Consider the following 20754-nt stretch of genomic DNA (forward strand, 5'->3'; position numbering starts at 1 on the left):
CCGTCTGCCTGACCAGCACTTTCCAAAATGAATAGTAGCACCCTGGAGCAAACACTGCAGCTGCACCATTAGCTGTGATCATTCTGTACATAATAGCCAAACTGTTGTCTGCACTTTGTTATGCCAGGTGAAAAATGACACTTCACATTTTGTTTTGTCTCCACCCTTGTCTGACTGCAAATGAGAGCATGAGACTGATTAAGGAATTGTTTTAAGTGACTGATCAGATGAGGTCAAGGGTCACCATATGATAAGTGAGGTCACAGAGGGTCGTCATCATTTTGGTTAATCAATTTTGTTTTATACACATTCATGCATGTTAAACAAAGCTTCTCTTTTTAGGGAGGTGTTTTCATTGAAAGTCACAACAATGGACTGTTTTTTTTCCCCTTATTTGTCGTTTATCACAAAGCGGCAGGATTTTGCAATTTGAGTGGTTTGCCTATACTAAGAGCTCTGAAGTTGCTAGCATACTTCACTCGAGGCCATGTGAACTATTTACGTTAACAAAAATCCATTAATAACTAATGAAAGACTATTGTTACAGCTAATGGAATTGTTGGTTGCTTTTAGAATGCTCTTTATTAGAAGATGGGCTATTGTGAGACTAAGTGTGATGAAGTTACAGTTCTCAGTGTTAGTTCAGACAAAAGCCTCATGACCATTTATTTTATTTTTTTTTAACAAGTATCCATCGTGTGGAAAAATACTATAGACAGAAAAAAACAACAACCAAAAAAAAAAACAAAAAAAACTTTCACCATCTTTTACACCAAGACAACAAAACAGGGGTCACCAACTTGGTGCCTGCGTGCACCAGATAGCTCCCAGGGACCACATGGATAACCTGGAAGTCTTTACCCAAAAATAATCACCAGAGACTTCTTTTTTGTTGCTGATCTTTTTGACTTAGATATTCACATACATGTCAGAAGCCTAATGGCTTCACTTTCTCAGGTTTATTTCAATTTACTGTCCCAAGATCAATTAAAAAAAGAGGACATGTGCTAGCTAAAATGCCTGTTTTCATGATTTGTGATTTAAGCTAACCAATTTGTTTTTTTAGAAATGTGTATCACATTAACATTACTTTCACCTTAACATTACTTGGTCTTCGATAAGTAGCTCAACTGTCAAAGAGGGTGGTCCCCCAGCTTCAGGCCGTGCATTCCTTTAATAGCATGTTTAAGTGGGCTTTTTTGTGTGTGTTAAATATTGAGTATCAATATGCTTGTTCGAAAAGTTACAGCATTATAACTAGTAAAGGGCAAGTAGCAACTCTGACGTTTGGTGGGATCCTCGTACCAAAAACATTGGCACTTTTCAGGAAAGCCAAAACATGTCACGTTTGTCCAACTATTAGCTATGCATGGTGAAAAATAGCATGTCTTTTTTAACACTTTATTGGTCCATGATTTGTAAAAATAACACCCACGTGCATGGACTGAACGATAGTATGGGTTTATGAAAAAAAAATATGAAATTCACCAAAATGTCGCTTTTGAGGTTTTGACTCGAATATTCTCTGCAGCTTAAATACAAGCTAGAAAGACAAGCAAAGCAGTCTATTTTAAGTTGTTGTTCTTACATTAGAATGTGTGCTCCTGTTTACAAATAGAGACAGATCTGTCGTCTTTCTGTACGTCTTTCTTTACTGTCAGGACAGTGCATGCAAAATCTGGCAAAATTGTTCGATGCATGATTTTGATCTCTTGGTTTAATTTTTTAAACAAAAAAAATAAAAACAGTTGTCAAAGTGAAGTGTCGGTAATAAAGCAATCAGTTATTTTGTTCATATTTTTTTATTCTGTAATATGACCAATACTTTTCATATTCAAGTGTGTATGAAAAAAGTCACTGTTCCTTAAAAAGCTAAATACAATAAGCATTGGATCAAGGCACATACAAGACTGGCCAAAGGGCATACAATGCACTTTGGTTTTTTTTAAACATTAAGAACAGGTAATTTCAAATTGTGGCAACAAAAATGTGTTCACTTTGAAAATACAAAATACTAGTTAAGCTAAGGGACTGACACTGCTCTTTTTACCAATCACATTTTTTTTTTTTGGCCTTTTGACTTGACTGACGTAGGGTACACGGTACTAAAGAATGCCGCCATTGTCATTTGGCTTGTACAAATACAGATCGTGTGGGGTCCTGTGTCAGCCTGTCCAGACTTCTCGTTTTGAGAAGCCAAGACTCCCTATAAATTTAATGTGCTTTATCTGCCCTGTGCTGTGGCCTACAATCCCATCAGAAAAATACAAAAACAAAACAAGAAACAGGAATATGGTATGATTAAGAGTATTTTGCTCCGTTTCACACTTGCAAAAAGTCCACACCTAAGAAAATAGAGAAATAAAGCATGGCACATCATCTGAAGTGATTTGTATCATAGGATAACTAGAAGAGTATTCTTTTTCAGTAGTAATTGTGACAGCTCAGTGCCGTAACTTTTCGTAAGAGGGCAACATGTCTGATTTGTTAATTTTTTTTGGATCAATTGTACCTTAGTTTAGTCCTGTCTTTGTTTTTCCAGGCAGTCACAGAGTGAAACCAATGACCTGTGCTTGTACTACAATAGTTTCTAAAGTCTGATTGTTCAACACAGCAATGAAAACCCACTTTCACAGTTGACAAGTCATCATATCTCAGAACACAGAGTTTCTTTTTAGTTGGTCGATCGTTTTAAGCCAAGGAAATACAGTACAAATGACTACAAATCCCTAAAATATAATTGCAGCACTACACCCACTAGTTCAGTGAGGGCCTGCAGATGGAACGTTCTCAGTTTTCATAAAATGTCCTTAAATATAAATTATATGGCAAATGTACATAACATTGCTCCCTTAGTCCTATAGATCCAGTGTTTTGTAAAAGTCTTGCCACTCCGTTTATGACATGTACTCAATCATGAACGTCTGTGTGCAATATCATGAATGGGAATAGTCTGAATCTGGTATTCCACTGTCTCTGTAGCTCCTGTTGTTAATACTGTTCTCATTGTGTGGGCTCTTGTATAAACTCAGGCCATTAGGTGGAAAAATTGTGTGTATCATAAACTCCTCCTTGGACACAGGAAGCTGATTTATAGGTATCATTTGAAATGAAGTCTCTCGTATTTCTAGAATGGAGTTGTCCTTCTTCGTGCCAGCTTCAGCATAGTCGTCCTTTCTCCGACGGCCTTTATTGTAGGTGCAGTTTCTGGAAAAAAGTGACCCATTCCTGTGGACGTACCAGCACACCAATGCCAACATGATTATTGCCAAAAGTGCAACAGCCCCACCAATGATAGCAGCCAAAGGCAGACTTGAATTTTTGTAAGGCTCCTTTTCCTGCTCTCTGTTTAAAGTTGTGGTTGGGTTGTACGATTTATGAGAGCTGGTCTCTGTCTCGATGCAAACGGGGGTCTCGTCTGACAGGTAGATATTGCTGGTCTCCATGGGAACCATACATATCCTATAGGCAGACTCTGGGTCCAGCGCAGTGAGCAGGTACTCAGTCCTCTCCCCCTGTACAATTGTTTCTGTGATGGAGCCAAATGCAGGACTGTGTCCCAGCTTCAGCCAACTGAGCCGAAGAGCAGTCATGGGTTGTGATACCCTCCAGGATATGTGAACTGTATCTGCACTACTTGACTTCACGCTGATTGTGATGATCTTTCTGCCTGACGAAATGGTGGTGCCGTGGTAATTTTTGCCCATATTTGGTCCCTTTGCTCCAGGCCTTTTAGTCACAAATGAGGGCCATTGTGGCTGTGAGGGGCGCCAAGTGTTAGAGACAGTGCTCGTCTCGTATGTGGGAATGTACTCTAAATCTGTGCAGTCAAACATATCTGTTGTTAAGTCTTTCAGAGCCATGCCTTTCACCTTATCAGGGCCCTGGCACATGAACCCCCGAACATTTACTTTTGTCGGCAATGACCGGAGCCAGTCGCGCACCCATTTCATCCTGCAAGTGCATTGCCAGGGGTTGTTTCGTAGCAAAAGCTGCGTGAGATTGTCCAGATCTTCAAATACCCCTTGTGGGAGGCTGCTCAGGTTGTTTCCAGATAGGTCCAAGCGATAAAGTTGCCTAAGGAATGCGAAAGCCCCAGGTGGGATCCTATTAATGTGATTATCTTGCAGATGCAGCTTCTCCAAACTTGTGCCTGGCAGGTTAGCTGGTGGTGATGTCAGAGAATTCCTCACGAGCGAGAGCTCAGTCAGGTTAATCAGGTTGATGAAAGCCATCTCTCCGATTCCACGGTTATTGAGCAGGTTTCCATCCAATATTAGTCGCTTCAGGTTGATGAGGTCTTGCAAAGACTGTTCAGAGATTGATGAGATTCGGTTGTCTTCAAATCGCAACTCCTCAATGCTCATGGGTAGGCCTGAGGGGATGGTACTGAGGTGGTTTCTGGAGAGGAAAAGCAATCTGAGGTGACTGCTGTCCCTAAAGGCCCCCTCCTCAATGCTGACTGCTGACACAGAGTTGTCGTCCAGGTGAAGTTCCTCAATATAAGGAATTTGCGCCAAAGTTGCATGTGTAATCATTCGAATGTTGTTCTCCTGAAGGTGGAGCTCTTTCAGCCCAAGAGGAAGGTTAGTGGGGAACTCGTCTAGATTGTTGCAGTATAAGTAGATCTTCTCCACATTTGAGAGCCTGCTGAGCTCTGCAGGAATTCCTGAGCTCTTTATGCGATTGTTTTGCAGGAAGAGCACTGTTGCGTCCAGGGGTAAACCAGTAGGTATGGAAGTTAGGCCACGGTCGTTACAGTAGATGAAGGTCCCATCACAGCGGCATGCAGATGGACACGAGGCAGAGGTCACCAGTGGGTTAGCAAGGCCCAGCAGCAGTCCAACCCGGATGAGGGAGAGGATAAAGGCCTTGCACTGACGTACCATCTTGAAGCTGAGTTGCCTGGCACTCTAATCGCTCGGGTCCCTGGGAAGAAGAAACGAGAATATAGTTAACGCACAAGGTCCTGTTCTCAGATTTGCTTGGTGTTTGAATCGCTGCGTAAAACACTTTATAGATTGAGTTCAAAATCAGATAAAATTACTGTTGCGTGATAAGTTATTCAGTAGTAGATACAATTATTGAGTATTGTTCATGAGTTTGTTCGCAATATAGACATAGGATTAAAAGTAACCTTGATTGGTAAGATTTTAATACAATGAATCTCTGTGCCTTCGAACTGATTCACATTTCTGCACACAAAGTCCGTGAACTTTAATAGAATTGATTGCCACCCAGGCTTCTGTATCCCAAGGATGCCCTTCATTGCTACATATACCGTAGTACCACATCCCAAAACAACGTTGTGCCTTGTTCACTGTCCAAGGGCTGACACACTCTTTCAAGCTTTTAAGACTATGATTAATTACACATCAAATTTGAAAGTATTTTTGCCGAAACATACATTTAATACTGCTAGTATTTATTCTTATAACTAACTACAAGTCATGCTTCATTGTAGTGTGATGCCCTTAAAACAATAATAATAGCGGTGTGCGTCTGCGTGCGAGAATAATCCTATTCTCTCTCTCACACACACACACACACACACCCTCATGCGATTTCAAATTCTTCTTGAGTCAGTGATGTAAAAAGATGCAAAGGCAAACAAATGTTTCCATACCTGATTTATGAGAGGTGGTAAATCCTCTCTGGTCACTGAAAAGTCCAATCAAGATTTTCTTCTTTTATTATCCTTTTTGAAAAGAAATGTTTTTCTGAGGGCTTCTTGGCGATATCCTGACTGGTCAATGTTTGCAGAGCTGATCCTTGTTTGGGCAATGACCTCTGCTGTTGTCAGAGGCTCATGCCTTCACTGCCTTTACCATGGCAGATAAGCCTGTTGAATAAGCATCCCCTCTCAGTGACAAAGCCTTTGCTCTCTCACTTAATATCAAAAATCCTAATGGGTGTTGAATTTGTCAAAATCAGTAGCCATAACCGTAGATTACTTTTTTTCCCCGCCCAGTTACAGCAATCTTGCTGACTTTAGTACAGGCTCCTTTTTGCAATCAGACACAGCATGCATGATGAGTTGACACAAAGCTGGTCTGAGCCATGCCAATCCCCTGTGCCACAGGCTCAATCAAGGCCTGTTCACTTGTGTACTCCAGTTCGCAAAGGTAACCAGAATCCTCTTGTTTCTTGTCAAGCTTGTATCTACGTTAATCCTGGGTCCGTGGTTCCGGATGTGGATGAACAGTGTTCTCTGTTCTAAGGAGAAAACTGGTGAAAGGTGCTTATCGTTTTGGGCCAAGCTTCCCTCATGAATCTGGAGTTGTGTTCATGCTGGGCTTTTTACACCCCTCCAAGGTTGTCCTAAAAAAGAAAATGGGAGAGACAAATATGTTTAGAAAAATCCCTTGATATGAACAAACACGACTGTACAGTTTTAACATTTGTTTGAGGGAACAATTAACAAAAGCATATCGTTCAAGTACCTTTTATGCTTTAGATTGTGACCCTCGAATTCTTAGAGGCTTTAAAGACATTAAAACACATTTATTGTTTGGTGATTACGACTCCAGTAGGATGTGCAAAAAAAAAAAAAAAAAGCTAAAAGTTAAAAATCTACATTTCATTTAATAGTTTTGGATATTTATTTAATATGATTTTAATTTTAGAAAAATGAATATAAAACAAAAAGGAACAGAACCTTTTTTTTCATGTTTTTAGATCAAAGAAGGGACGATCCAGTCAGTGCTCACATTGTTAGCAAGCCCATTTGAATTTCATATGTTGAGGAGAATGGCTGTTGCATCTATCTGTCATCCCCTACTTCTCTGTGACCCCTTGGCCCCACCTCATCCCCGCTTTCAAAGCTTTGAATGGTCGTGTTTGTAAAAATAGAATTTCCTTCGTCTCAGAAAATGTTCTTTTTCCATTTGAACACAGTAGTAGTGTCATTTTGTGTGACCTGCTGGCTGCTGTCTTGTACTGGAAAACATAAAGATAATTCAGGAAGCATAGCCTCCGTCATTTTTACAGTTTGTTGTCCACCCTAAGAGATGTTTTATGAATTCGGAGGCTCATAAACCCAATTGATATTGACAAACTGCTGCCTAATAATAAGTTTATTTTGCTTTAAACAACGGTCCTTTTCAGCAGCATTTATATTCCCAAATACAAGCTGAAGAAATGTCAATTCAATGTGAATAAGGTTCTTATTCAATGTGAATAAGACAAAGTTATAGAACTGATTTGGAAAGCTGAATGAGGGAGATCTGACAAGTTTTACTTCTAATGCAAAACATTGTGAAGACAATTGAATTCTAAACGGTGGTTTTCACTTTTTCAGTTTGTAAAAAAGAAAGCTTTACAAGATATAGCTAGCTACAGTACACTTATGTGAATAAGGTGCTTTTTGGATTATTTAAAAAGATTATTTGCATAATAGTCCCTTGCTTATTTCTTGTGTTGACTAAAACAGCTGTTATCAGCTTTTAATACAAGCAGAAAGAGGGCTGGTAGTTTCAAAACATGAGACATGTATTATATTATCACAAAGTAAAAGTATGCTGTTGTGCATTTTTTGTTTAAGTTCTTTCCCCCCTTAATCAAAGATTGTAGTATGTTTTGGCTGTTGGGTAGATGTTATTTCCCTTTTTATTTTTCTGAGCTCATTGGGGTTCAGGAAAGAGCAGCCTCCTTCATTATATTGCAATAAGGCAATAATGGTGTACTGCAACAGAGGACCTTAAAGTGTAAACGTACATCAAAGTAGTTGGATGAACAATTCTATTAAAACTGCGTTATCACATACTTTTCCTTGCAGGTTGTATTATTTTTTTTATTTGTTTTACCGACTAAGCAATCAAACATCCTTGCGACATGCATCTTTACACAAATTTTTTTCATGGTGTCCTTGCTAGACTGTAGTTTTTGACAAACAGACTGAAGACATTGAGTCTGAACTGGCCATGTAAAATCGAGCATTGAACTTGTGTGTGGGTGTGCTGAGATACTTTTCAGTAGAAAACACGGGAGTCACACGTGTCATGCATAGCTGTACGTTGATAGCCAATGTGAATTTAACATGCAGAAATACACTTTTGTATGAAATAAACACTTGCTTGACTTAGTGCCTCTAGGTATACTTTATATTGCACAAGGGAAAAATTTGAAATGTAAGAAAAAAAATAATAATAAACACACACACATACAAAGAAATCCAGCTTTTAGGGGAGAAAAGGACCATAGAAGTTGCAAATGCTAGGTAAACTATTCACAAGACCTAAAATTAATTTTGCTCCACAGCACTATCCATTAAGGAATAATTGTTGTCTGTTTTGATTTTTGTTGATTTTGCTTGTTTGATTTTGACTATTATCGTTTTTTTTTTAAAGTAATATAATAGTGTGACTTATTGGGCAACACTGGCTTACTTATGCATAGGTGTGTGTGTGTGTGTGTGTGTATATGTATCGTGCATGGAATCTAAGATTTAAAGATATGGGACACTTGCTTCGCTATAAGATACAGTGCATTTGTGTTTATAGTTTATGAGAGTGGTCAAACATTTTGTACACTTGAGTCCTTAATCTTTGAGAATCACGGATCGGTTTTGAATTGCATTCTATCATTCAGTTTAGAAAAATATCGGTGACAACAAAAAACACAAAGACTACAGCTCCCTGTAGCGATGTGCTGAACAGATGATGCTTCTGGTGGCCGAGTAAGTCAGCAGAAGCCTGGGACAGTCAGGGGTTTCTCTTTTGTTCCATGCTGAAAGGAGAGATCTGTAGCAGCTGCAATGATTTTTCCCCACATGGGGGTGGTAGGCACCACAAGATGTGTGTGAAAACATATGCAAGTGTAAGTCTGCCTGTGTGTGACAAGCTAAGCTGCACAGAGGAGCACATCTTAGCCTACAGGCCAAGCGCCCACTTACAATATAGGGATTTGTCAAATGCTCTCCTGGCCTCACCACTTTTCTCAGTCAAATTGCTTTGAAAGGCTATCACTGTTTTATTGCGGTTTTTGAATGTTCGGCTGTGGTTGCCACTTTTCTCAGAATAGATGGTACAAGGCAGAATGGATTAGGGAAAATAAGGAATGATATTTTCATGCCCAATGTGAGCTGTTTCTAAATGTAGGGGTTTAGTGTTGTCTTTTACAGATACATTCATGGAGAATGTTATGAGCCTGAGATTTTGCTCATGACCTGGTTAGTGGTTAATCTAAAATGAAAGCAATTGGCTGGGAACTATAGCTTGAGGCAGTCATCAGTGAAGGCAACTCATCTGCTCTCCTGTCTAATATTGAACGGAATTTATTTTTATCAAACACACCCAACCGTGCCTTAATTGGATAATAACTAAATTTGATCGTGTGCACATTACACAGTCATTCAAAAGCAATTTTCTGCTTGGTAAAATTAGGACGTAGTCTCATACAGTAGTATATCTGTTATTGGTTTAAGCCCGGGTGACCTTATTGTCTCATGAAGATAAAGGCTGAGTAAAATTGGATTAACAGCTGTCTCTGCAATGGTGTTTCTACTAACACGTGCATACAAGAATGGAAAGGCTGCTGTATTGCACTATAGCGAACTGTTACTGTTATTAAGCCTTGCGGCATTTGCTAGGAAATGTGTCGCCGGTTGAGAACAGTATTTTACTGCAAGAAAAAACAAAATTCCCCTCAACACACTCATTGCGGTTGAGCGACAGGGAAAGCATATGGCCGATACGCATGGAATAATTCGTGCGTTTAAGACCATTTGTTTCATACTCTATACATGTTGGATTATGTTTAGTGGTTTGCCAGTCGGGACCTTGAATGGGAGCTGCGTGGAGCCGTCCCGACAGAGACGCATTTAGCGGACTTTGTCCAGCTGGCTCTCTCTGCGCGCGCATCGCTGCGGGATGTGCGCTGTAATTCAACATTTTCGCCCTGGTGTCTTGACGAACCGTGGTGCCGGCAGAGTTCAAGCCACCATGTCTGTCTCCTTCTAATCCTATCAAGTTTGTGTATTCACTGATCAAAACCTCAAACGACCGGCGCAAAGATAACGCGTCTTCACCGAGTTTGCATCGCAGGAATGGCACTGGTTGAGACGCAAACGCATATGCGGCTCTGCGTTCACTGCCTCCACACAGTGCAATAGCATGTTTCAGACTGAGAAATATTTCAATTCCAGTTGAAGTTGATTTCGTTTATGATGCGTTAACAGACGAACTTGATTTTTGTAGCTCGGAGATTTTTTTTTTTCACTGTCGGTTCATGTTCGGAAGCCTGCGTTTTTATATTCGGGTTACGACCGTGAATTCCAATTAATTTAGGTTGGAAATGCTGTAGAAAAAAGATATTGTGTGACTCCATTGTAAAGTAACTCAGTCAGAAAGAAGTCGCCCCCCCAACTACCTAAAAAAACCCAATAAAAAATAAACATGTATCCTGTGCAGAAAGCACTTACCTCAAAAGATAACCCCCCCAAAAGTTACAGGTATCCTCTGTAGGGTTCAAGACAGATCGAAACATGTAATCCAGTCAGAGTTGTGCGGATTCGATACAGATCCCAAAACGGTTCCTCACACTCATGGAACCAGAACTGATTTGGATTCATCTGCAGCTCCACCAGTGTTTATTGGTGCCATACACACGCTGCAAGTTGAACACAGACATGCGCGTACGGAATGGTCCCAATAACAAATGTGGACTTATGTTTGCCTGTAGCCTTGCTCCAATAGAGCGCTGACATCATTTGGAGGCGGGTCCATTCCTCACTTACCCTCTGCGTGTGAGTCTCTCTCTCTCTCTCTCTCTCTCTCTCTCTCTCTCTCTCTCTCTCTCTCTCTCTCTCTCTCTCTCCTTTTCACGCTCTCTTCCCCTCTACTCTGTTATGGCTCCTTGGAAAATATAGTCTTGCAGTACTTGTTTGCCACACTGGGGGGAGTGGAGGAAAAGGGAAAAAAATGACTTGGCAGATGTGGAAGCAAATAGGTACTGGTTAAAAAACCATGCTCTTGAACTGGAAACGATGGGAAGGACAAAAAAAAAACACCTAGGAGAATTGCATATTGATGACCTTATACTGGTTTTATCAGTTCGAGTAGAAACATAGATGCGGTTAATTTTTATGACATGCATGGATGTCGAGAGCATGTTCTTCTGTGCAAGCCTTGCATTGTTTATACGATGAAAATGATTTTATGAGGTCTGCAGCATACTTGAACTCTACTGCCTCATAGCCCTAATGTTTGACCCTGTTGGTCCCACATTTAAATGAAGCCAAACATGCTTTCAGAGGTTCAAAGCAGTTGTGAGTCACCCTTTTAGTAATAGGGTTTCCGACAGTCTCTGCGTCATCTCCAGTGTCTCACCCTCAGGCTTCACAATCGTGCCGATACCATAACCCACAATATTGCTGCTCTTGTTCAATTGTTGACTGAAGATCTGCTATCAGGTATGGGTGATGTTTGCCACCATACGTTTTATTAAGACACCACTAACTAGCTTGAATGTCTTTCACCACTTCCCAAACTACTTTTAGTGATTATACCATTCATTAACTTGTGGGTAAACCACATTCGCTGGTGCTGTCTGCCAAGCCGGTGAATTTTTATCTGGTTTACATTTGCACTTTTGTTCTCGACACATTTATAGACGTGGCGTGTATACTGTTAGGTTTTCCTAAGCATCTAATCAAAACTCAATTATATGTGGATCAAAACTCATTAAGGGGGCACTCACTGCTTCTACAAAACACAATATAAGTTAAAGTCAAGGCTAAGGTCCTATATTTGAAAAACACAACAAAAACAAGCAGGACAATCTAACATTACAAAGTATTGTCCAAGCTGTTAAGGTGTTTTTGTTTTTAATATTGGACAGATTTGGAAGTTGTGTATGTCACAGTTGGGTAACTTATTCTAGCTGCAAACCTACAACCGAAACAGGTCATGGAAATTGAAAAGTGCAACAACACTTGAAAGACCATCAGGTCAAACATAACCCAATTTAGGGAAAAAAGGAATAGTTCCATTACTTGAGTTAATTTGACCAAACTTCTGGGTTTGAGGGGTATAACGTTTTTTTTTTTTTTTTTTTTTAGTTCCATTAGACTGCTGCAATATTAAAGTCATGTGCTACATTTTTGTATTGATCTGAGCACAATAAAATTGTGTTGCTCAGGTCATGTGTTTCCTAGGATGGCCTTTTGGAATGGTTGTGGCTGTTGCTAATGCTACTGCTCCTTGCCATTATTTTGTGTGTTCTCATACTTTAAAACTATTTAGAGCTTTACTTTTGTAGCTGGTTAACCCACATTTTGCTTTAAATCACATCAATTTCATATTGGTGAAATTGTTCATTTAGAGTCATATTATTCTTTATTGAATTATCTATTGTACTGTGGACCTGCACATCTTGGTTTCATTTGCTAAATGAGCTTAATTATGTTATCCTTTTGAACCAGGTGCTTCATGCAAAAAAGAAAAGAAACAGGTGAGAAAAGGTCAATCTGTGACATCCTGACTTGATCCTTGTCTTTTCTCTAAGGGGACGAGGCAGGGAAAACCTATGACTGACCTCAGCTCAGCTTCCTCTTTAAAATCGACTGCAGACACATCTGTCAGCAACTGTTGATTGACCTGCACTCAGACATACAAAGAGCCCCATTGGAGGACGTGGGTGTTGGGTTTCAGTTATCTTCAGACTAGGGAAAATCTATTGCCCTCTTTATCTTTTTTTTAAGGGGATTGATACCCTATTTTACCAAAGATGCAATTTAATGCAGTCTGGCCAACTTTCCAGTTTTGGGTATCAGCCAGCTCGTGATTGTTCAAAACAAGGAAGAGAAGTTATCAGTCTGCAAAGCCCTTTGAAATAGGTGGCTATTAAACAGCTGTTGAATGTCTGTTTTGTTATGTAGCAGAGTGAATGTTGACTAGGTTATGGCACATATCCCATGGTTTTCTCAAGCTGCGTTCAGGAGGAAGACATGCCCTACTTTCTACCGATAGTCTCCCAAGTATGGATTTTGCACAGTATAATGCATGATTATTTACTGTCTTTCACTTTGTACGAGGAGGAGAACGTGTTTTCATTATTTATATTCGTAGACTTGTTTCTGTTTTAGCCATTGTAATTAAAAGTTAAAATGCGGTCCCCTACTAACTCGTTTTTAGTTTACCAGCCAGGGATAAACCTTTTTGAAAGTGAGCGCTGGTACTGACTAATATGAAGGCAACCAGTTTATGTGAATACACCGATAATGTTAATTATTTCTCGCAATAATTCTGGAAGAGCTATAGTAAATATGTAAATCAAGTGAAATATGTTATGTACTTGTAATATATGTATAATTGTAACATTCCTAGAAAATCACACTGTTCAATCATCTGCGAGCTATTTGCAGAACAGGCCTGTGGGCTACTCATTTGATCCTCGCGGGCTATCTGGTGCCCATGGGCACCACGTTGGTGACCCCTGAGTTCACCCATTTGCTGTTCACGTTATTTGTCTATTCATTTCATAATGGTAATTTCAAGTGGGCCTTTAATCGTCATAGCATCAAAAAGTGGACATGTGGAATTTTCTACACATTTTACTTTGTGTGCTCTATGTTCGATGCAAAATAGCATTTCGCAACGTGAATGATAAGAAACAATTTTCAATTTAGAGAACACAGAGGCTTCTTTAACTGTAGCTCATCCATGTTATGTGGAATTTTAGTCTTTTCTAATGCAGATTCCAGATGTTGAGGGACGAGTTGCCCCCTTCATCTCCGGGGACAGGATGCAAGCATGAAACAGAAAAAGAACAAAAATAACAACAGACTGAAGGGGCTGACATCCTGCTGCTTCTGCAAGCCAAGGACCTTGGTCAGCAGTCATTTAGGCTGTGTTTGTGGAAGAATGACAAATAATGCAAATAGCACAGTCGGCTGTTTTTACCCTCGTCTTTTGTTTTCTTTGGTTGTTTTTGTGGTTGCAGTTGTGTTGTCTGCAGGGACAGAGGAAGACAGGGATGAACGAGTTCTGCAAAATGGATAAACGGGGGTAGGAGCTTACTTGTCAGCCTTAGGACCTCCTATAGGTTAATGACCCCAAACACAATGCTCAGTGATCAGATTAGATAAAACACTCTCCCCCAGTGCACTCATCAGCACAACAAAGGAAATAAAATAAATCATTTTCATATCCCAAACGTAGCTCACTAATGTAGCTAATTGAAGGCCCTTTTTGCTTTTATTTGTAACCAATTTATTCTTCAGGTACTTCATCTGTAGTTACCCAATTTTAGACTCCATACTCCAGCCAGTTAAACCGTTTCTTATTATTGAACACTGTGTTTGTTTAAAATCTACAAAGAGCTTTCAAGACATGTTTGTTTAACATTCCTCAATCCAGGTGAACATATAGTTCATGAGTCTCCTTTGTTTTATATTAATTGGGAGCCTCGGAAAAAGGTCATCTACGGTTTATGGCTCTATGAGCAGGAAGCTTGGGTTAATGTTATCTCACACAACAAACCAAGTCTTTGCGGCTCTTGATAAACTAAAATAGATTACACAAAAAGCTCAAGGTCTGTTGTGGTCCTGTTGATTGGCGCAAATACAGGAAGTAAGCATGTTTGACAACAGTGTTTTGGGTAAAGAGAAAGAGTTAGGGTATACACAAGAAAGGAGGTCTCGTCACACAGAGGTGCTGAGATTATGATCAAAGTGTTCACTTATCTGTGCCAAACAGTAACTCTTAAATTTGTTTCCTCCATCATTTGCGTGACATTTTTTATGCCTTCATGATTCATTTTCAATTTTTTTTTTTTTTTTTTTTTTAATCACTTGAGTCCTCATTACATTGAGTACTTATTAGTCGTTGGCACATTGGATCAAATTGAACATGGCAAGAGTCATTTGAAGTCTTAACACTTTCATCTGCATTTTGAATTGAATGTTCTTGCTTCGTCCCATTTGTTGTAGTACTGTTCTAGTATGTTGGCTTATTGTCACTGAGGTGCAAAGTCACTTCAAGCTATTGCTAGAAGGTGTAGAGCCTGAGGAACTCTATTAGCTTTTATCATTGTCTGACCCCTTCCAACACCAAGAAAGCATTTTTACGTCAGTGTCTGACCATAGGGCTTTGGCACCGACCTAAGTTGCATATCGAGGATTTTACTACAGTAGAACTCCTCTGCAACTAGATAATTTGCAGCCAGAAAATGTTCACGACTGGGGACTTTTCACTTTAGTAAATCTGTCTAGAACGTAAACATAAAAGAAGTGTTGTGCAATCTACAAACTGGTTTAAGTAAAAAAAAATATAGCAACAACATTGGAAAAGAAAGAAACCTCAATGTACAATAAGCATTCATTTTCATACTTACGTCGATTTCTTGCATAATATCTTTCACTTTGCATCTTTCATCTTTATTACTTTTAACCTGTATTCAAGTGTTAGGCTTGATTTAAGCTTGAGGCATCCGTCAAATGATGTTATTTCAGCAACCACGTCCCTCCACGCGGAGTCCACGTGAAACAGATTTTCCGCAACTATCTTTCGGAATTTCTTTACCAGCGGACAGCATGGCGGATGAACTATTGCTGATGGAAGTCCGACCGTACAAACACCTTTTGTGATTAGTCTGAAAAGAAATACCGTGATGAAAATACTGTGAACAACTGCTGGCCAGCAACTTGTTTGGAAGTGATGAGGAGTTTGTTTAGATGGCTTGAATCGACTGGGATTCTCTACATCTGTTATAGAGTAGTGCTGTTTGTATGCTATATAATCCACTTACTGCCACCTATAGTATGGGGGACTATTGTCTGACTGCCGGGGAAAGCCGCTCCGAGAATAAAGTGCTGCAAAACGCGTGCCGGCGTGTCAACTATAAACCAAGCTAGACTTTTCCTGCAGGCTTGTTTTCGCCGTAGTGAATTCAATGCAGAAAAAAACCATTTCGTATGTTGCAACAGGATTTTTTTTTTTTCATTGAATGAGGAAGTAAGAAAGAAGGAAAGGCTTCAATGCATGAAGATTTTTTTTCACTCTGACATTTTTTTTTTTCTCATGCAGGTTTTGTTGTTGTTTTACTGTAATCTGCAGCCAATAGTCCTTGTTAAAGACAATCCAATGAAAATGATGATGGGCAGTGAATGGGAAAGTGGAGATGAAGTCCAGTTGCAGTTTGACTATATCCTATAATGCCAGATCACTTTTTGACACAAGATGTAAAGTGCTCGTGACAGAGTTGAAGTGATGGATGAACGTTTGACCTAAAACCAAAGGGAATTGAAGTTACTCACTCTAGTCCCCCCACCCCTCCCCCAAACTATGTATCAATTTTGAATTGATACACAGAACAATCACATCATTTACTCAATGCGCTTGGCAGGTCAATAATGAAGAAATATTGAAAGATTGCACAACATGCAAAAATAAAAATAAAAAGCACAAACAACGCGGATTAAAGCTAAATGTAGATGCACATAATAGGTTATATATAGTATATCATTAATTACACCAAAAGTATTGCTGTTGTTATTACAAAGATTTTTTTTTTTCCTTTTTATTTATACCTCTGCATTTATAACCTCCGTGCGTGCTGCAGTGGATGATTGTATAACGACATGGCTGTGTAATTCTCGCTACTGATGTGAAGGAGCTAAAATGTTTGTTTCTCTCCCTCTTATCAATGTTTAAATCAATAAAAATGAGTTTGAGTAATTGGGTCATGCGATGTTGATTAATAGTTTTTAGCGATATCTTGCTGCATTGTTTTGAGCTTCTAGTTACGAGGTTACATATTTCAACCAATGTCTATCAAAATATTAATATGCGTCCCACTTATTTGTGGTGCTGAGCTACTCTATATATATATGGAAAAGTAGATCGTAGGTTACACAAGTTTTTGCACCGTGGGTATTTAGGCTGGCTTTATGTTCGTCAATGTTGTTTTTTTTTTTCTCACACTTCAAGATGACAAGGGTTTTGTCATAGATCATAGCCGTGAACGCCATCGTTTTACAAGGGAACAATAAATGCTGTGGCATTTCACGAAGCAACTCTTTTAAATCACAGTTCAAATACCATCAGCGAAACAATAGGGAATCTTTTCTTCAGGTTTTACACCATGAGAAAATACAACCACAGTCTGAGCAAATTGGTCCCGTCGACACCTTTCTGTTAGGATTCTTTGTCTTTGTAACTGACATATGGCCTGATTTCAATACGTTTGTATGACGAAAAACAGCTGCAAAATTGATTGCTCATAAACAATGTGGAAACTGATCTACTCACCTGGCACACGATATTGCCATGTACTTCATTTTGCATGATCTTCTAAAAGCAGTATAGCCGAATAGACAAATATGGCAAATGCAATATGATTTATCCAACCTGAGACAAATTGCAATGGCTGACTTTGCATTTTTAAATACCGCATCTGAACGGCAAGTGCAAACCAGCGCACATGGTGGTGTCACGGTTGTGCAGGCAAATGAGAGGTGGTTGAGATTTTTTTTTTTTCTTTGTCAGGAAAAAAAAAATCATAGCATATCATCTATTTAGCAATGCAGTTTAGTCGCTTCCGAATGAAGGGATGATTTAGAAAAAGCCACAAGAAAGAGTCATGTCATATCAGCTATGACTTAATTTTCTACAACTTTGCATTTCTGTGTATCGGGGTCATTCGGCGCATAGTCACAAATAGGACCTGCAGTAAAAAAAAAAAAAAGTATGCGTAAAACATGATAAACTATTTTTTTTTTTAATTTGCTTTGCAGCTGTGACGTTTAGTCCCTGATATATAACAATTGAAAGCTAGGTTATCAGGGCATCTCAGATTTTCAGAATTAAAGAAAATTCACCTATTTACGCAACCATGTGTTAGAGTAGCCAGGCAACATTCAAATTTGGCTCATAATATCAGGACATGTTGAAGAACAAACTGAATTACCTTTCAGCCACAAAGTATGTATGATACTGCATTTAATTTCACTTTTAAACATGGTTTTAAAACTGTCAAAATTTACCTTGAACAGTATTAATTCAGGCGAACTAACATCACTAGTAGGCAGAATTTGTATATAACGAGTGCTCCAAACCTTTTGCCCAAGATCTACCTTTCAAGCATAACATAGCATGACCTCACTATTGTAACTCAGTTCTTTACTTTAATCATTGAGAATATAGGAAAACCAAAATAAACATCTCACCCTTGTGACATCAGTAGCAAGAGTTACAGAGGTGCACACATGTAGCTTGACATTACACAATCGTCCAATGCGCCATGAACACTACTCACGTCAAATATAAAATTAAATAAAATTAAAAAAAGAATACATTCATGATATTTTGTTGCTTTTTTTCCAGACCAAATATTCAGTGAAGAAAAACTACTTCATTTTTTGTTGTTAGAATCTTGTACCTAAACTGATGTGAGCAGGCAGAGATTTGCTAGCATTCTGTTGTCTCTCACTGGTGGTGTGAGACGGTTCACTCATTGTTGTGCAGTCTTTGTGTAAATTACTGATTGTCTTTTTGGGCACTCCCTAGAAATTTAGCAGAAATGTTATGCTTCATGTTTCTACTCCAAAAGTTTTTGAGAGTTGAGCTAACATTCTACCAAATGCAATCAAGTTATGTGTGCACTGCAACAGCAGCCACCCCCAACTCTCTCAGGATAGAGGAAGCCCAGAAGAGGCTCCATTTAACCCCTAAGGATTAGTACTCATGCCTGCTTTAGCACTGGTAAAAGGGAAAGCGTCTCAGTACATTGAGTCAATAGGGATTCAGGCTCTACTGGCTTCCCACATAAAAAATGAACAAAGAGAAAACAGTGCAGCTTCATTTTAGACTTCAACTGCGATAGATGTTTGTCCAGCCCACTTTACTGTTTGACCTTTTGATCCCTTCACAGTACATTTCCAGACCAAATATACTTGCACAGCTATGATGTAAGCACTGTTTTCAAATACATCTTTAATGCTTTAACATCAATAATTTTAAGACCAGTCCTGGATGCTACTTTCAAAATTAATCCTGTATCAGTTGTCCAGTTGTCTAATTATATTCTAATGTTGTTTTGTGTCACATCAAATAACATTTGTTAAATATTATTGTCGAACTTGTTCATCAATTTCTTTAAGAATAAGGTAACGGTGAACCAAAAAGCAAACATGAAACACTTCAGAAGCTCAAGGAGAGGAACTAAACAAACATGTTGAAATCAAACAAACAACTACTCAAAGTAAAACCCTGACCTTTCCACCAAAATGGGCTGGTATATCAGTGATTGCGACATGAAGAAGATGATGATGAATGCTACGTAATACTACGTAAGTTCACTGTATTTTAATAAATTTTTTTAATATTTGTTGTTGGTCTTTGCTTATGTATTTCAAATGGAGTTTGAACCTTTGACTTACTTTTGTCTTTTTTACTGTGCAATTGTTTTAGTATTGTGAGTCCCGAGGACTCAACAGTCTTAGTTTCTATGTCAAATGACATATACATGTATATATGTATATATTTGTGTATACATTTGTGTGATTCACTTTATGATCACCTTCATGCATTCATTCATTGACCCATTTATTCATTTTCAACTCTACTTATCCTTTTTAGGGTCATGTGGTAATCGAGCTTATCCCAGGTAACTTCTGCCAAAAGACTGACTACACCCTAATTTGTTGCTATTTATTCTCAGGGCACATACAGACAAAAAAAAAAAAAAAAAAAAAAACAGAACATTTATACTCATATCAGTGGTGCAGTTGATTCCTTTTTATGCCTCATGAAAAATAATGTTAAATTTCATTTTGTATTTCTCAGCTTATGATACGTCTGTAGTATTTCCTTGATGTTGGCAAAATTGATAAATTCCAGTTAGGAGTGTGTTTTTATTTCACCTATGTCTCGTTTTCCGGGGTCTTAAAATTGAGTTTTCAATTTTGCCCATGATGCATCATGAAGACTTCTTAGCCCGGTGCGATTTCGGAGGGCGTGGCCTCTGTCAGGGTTGCCTGACAGGCGAGGTTCTGTCTGTTGACTTTACTCCTCCGTTTACATTCCCTTGTGTTTGTCTAGGCTTTCATCACAGCTCCGTTCAAACAAGCACGAGCAACTGATAAAACACATGCGCCCACTAAATCTCTGCCTCACACACACATTTATCCACATGCATGCACACATACTATACAAGTGATATCTGGAGACGTAGATCAATTTTTTAAAATGATTTATTTAATTAATTTTGTGCCTCTGCAACAGGTGATGTCCTAAAATGCAATAGTAATGTTTTATGTTGTGTGGGAAATCAAAATAAAGGCTGCTGGTTGCTTGAAATAACAGTTGTGTTTAACAGTGTAGTCTGCAATTGGTGAAATACAGAAGGCTTCCTCCATGGAAAGTTCACTGACATGAAACACATGACCGCCCGTGTCTTTAATTCTCAATGAGGGAAAACAGCTGTGTTTTCACATTTGGCTGAACGACTCTGCTGTTTACATTTTTTTGTGTGAGCCGAGACTTTCGAGACGCCCAACAGGAATTAATCTGCCAGTCAAGGAGGAAGGATGTCCTCACCTTGTGTGGATTGGTGTCTGTCTCGTGTTGGCCGTCGCAGCTTGCCAAATTCCTCACCTGCTGTGTGGCCTGGAGGATGGAGTGGGAGGAGCACAAAATTATGGGGTGTTGGGACAAAGGAGGAGGGGGCTGAAAGTGATGTCACATCTGCATCTTGGGTGAGCTTAATCTCCTCATTGGGATGGCAATGACAGAATGGGAAGGTTGTTGCAAACCA

General features: G+C 39.1%; 2 protein-coding genes across 5 annotated transcripts in view; one reads left to right on the forward strand and one right to left on the reverse strand.

Moving 5' to 3' along the window:
* The window catches only part of macrod2 (mono-ADP ribosylhydrolase 2), a 398210-nt gene that overhangs the window by 44542 nt on the left and 332914 nt on the right, over positions 1-20754 (forward strand). The window lies entirely within an intron of this gene.
* Positions 1632-10641, reverse strand: flrt3 (fibronectin leucine rich transmembrane 3). Its single transcript, XM_088422155.1, has 3 exons — positions 10421-10641; positions 5627-6321; positions 1632-4929 (listed from the first exon to the last, which is right to left on the reverse strand). The coding sequence occupies exon 3, from the start codon at positions 4887-4889 to the stop codon at positions 2937-2939; it is 1953 nt and encodes a 650-aa protein (XP_088278281.1). The 5' UTR covers positions 4890-4929; positions 5627-6321; positions 10421-10641; the 3' UTR covers positions 1632-2936.

Source organism: Hippichthys cyanospilos, chromosome 8, assembly GCF_059441005.1.
Source record: "Hippichthys cyanospilos isolate Australia breed blue-spotted pipefish chromosome 8, RoL_Hcya_1.0, whole genome shotgun sequence".
In the NCBI taxonomy this organism is placed as follows: Eukaryota; Metazoa; Chordata; class Actinopteri; order Syngnathiformes; family Syngnathidae; genus Hippichthys; species Hippichthys cyanospilos.

Bases quoted from the DNA above. Each gene is read 5' to 3' on its own strand.
- flrt3 (XM_088422155.1), bottom strand. From the start codon at position 4,889: ATGGTACGTCAGTGCAAGGCCTTTATCCTCTCCCTCATCCGGGTTGGA.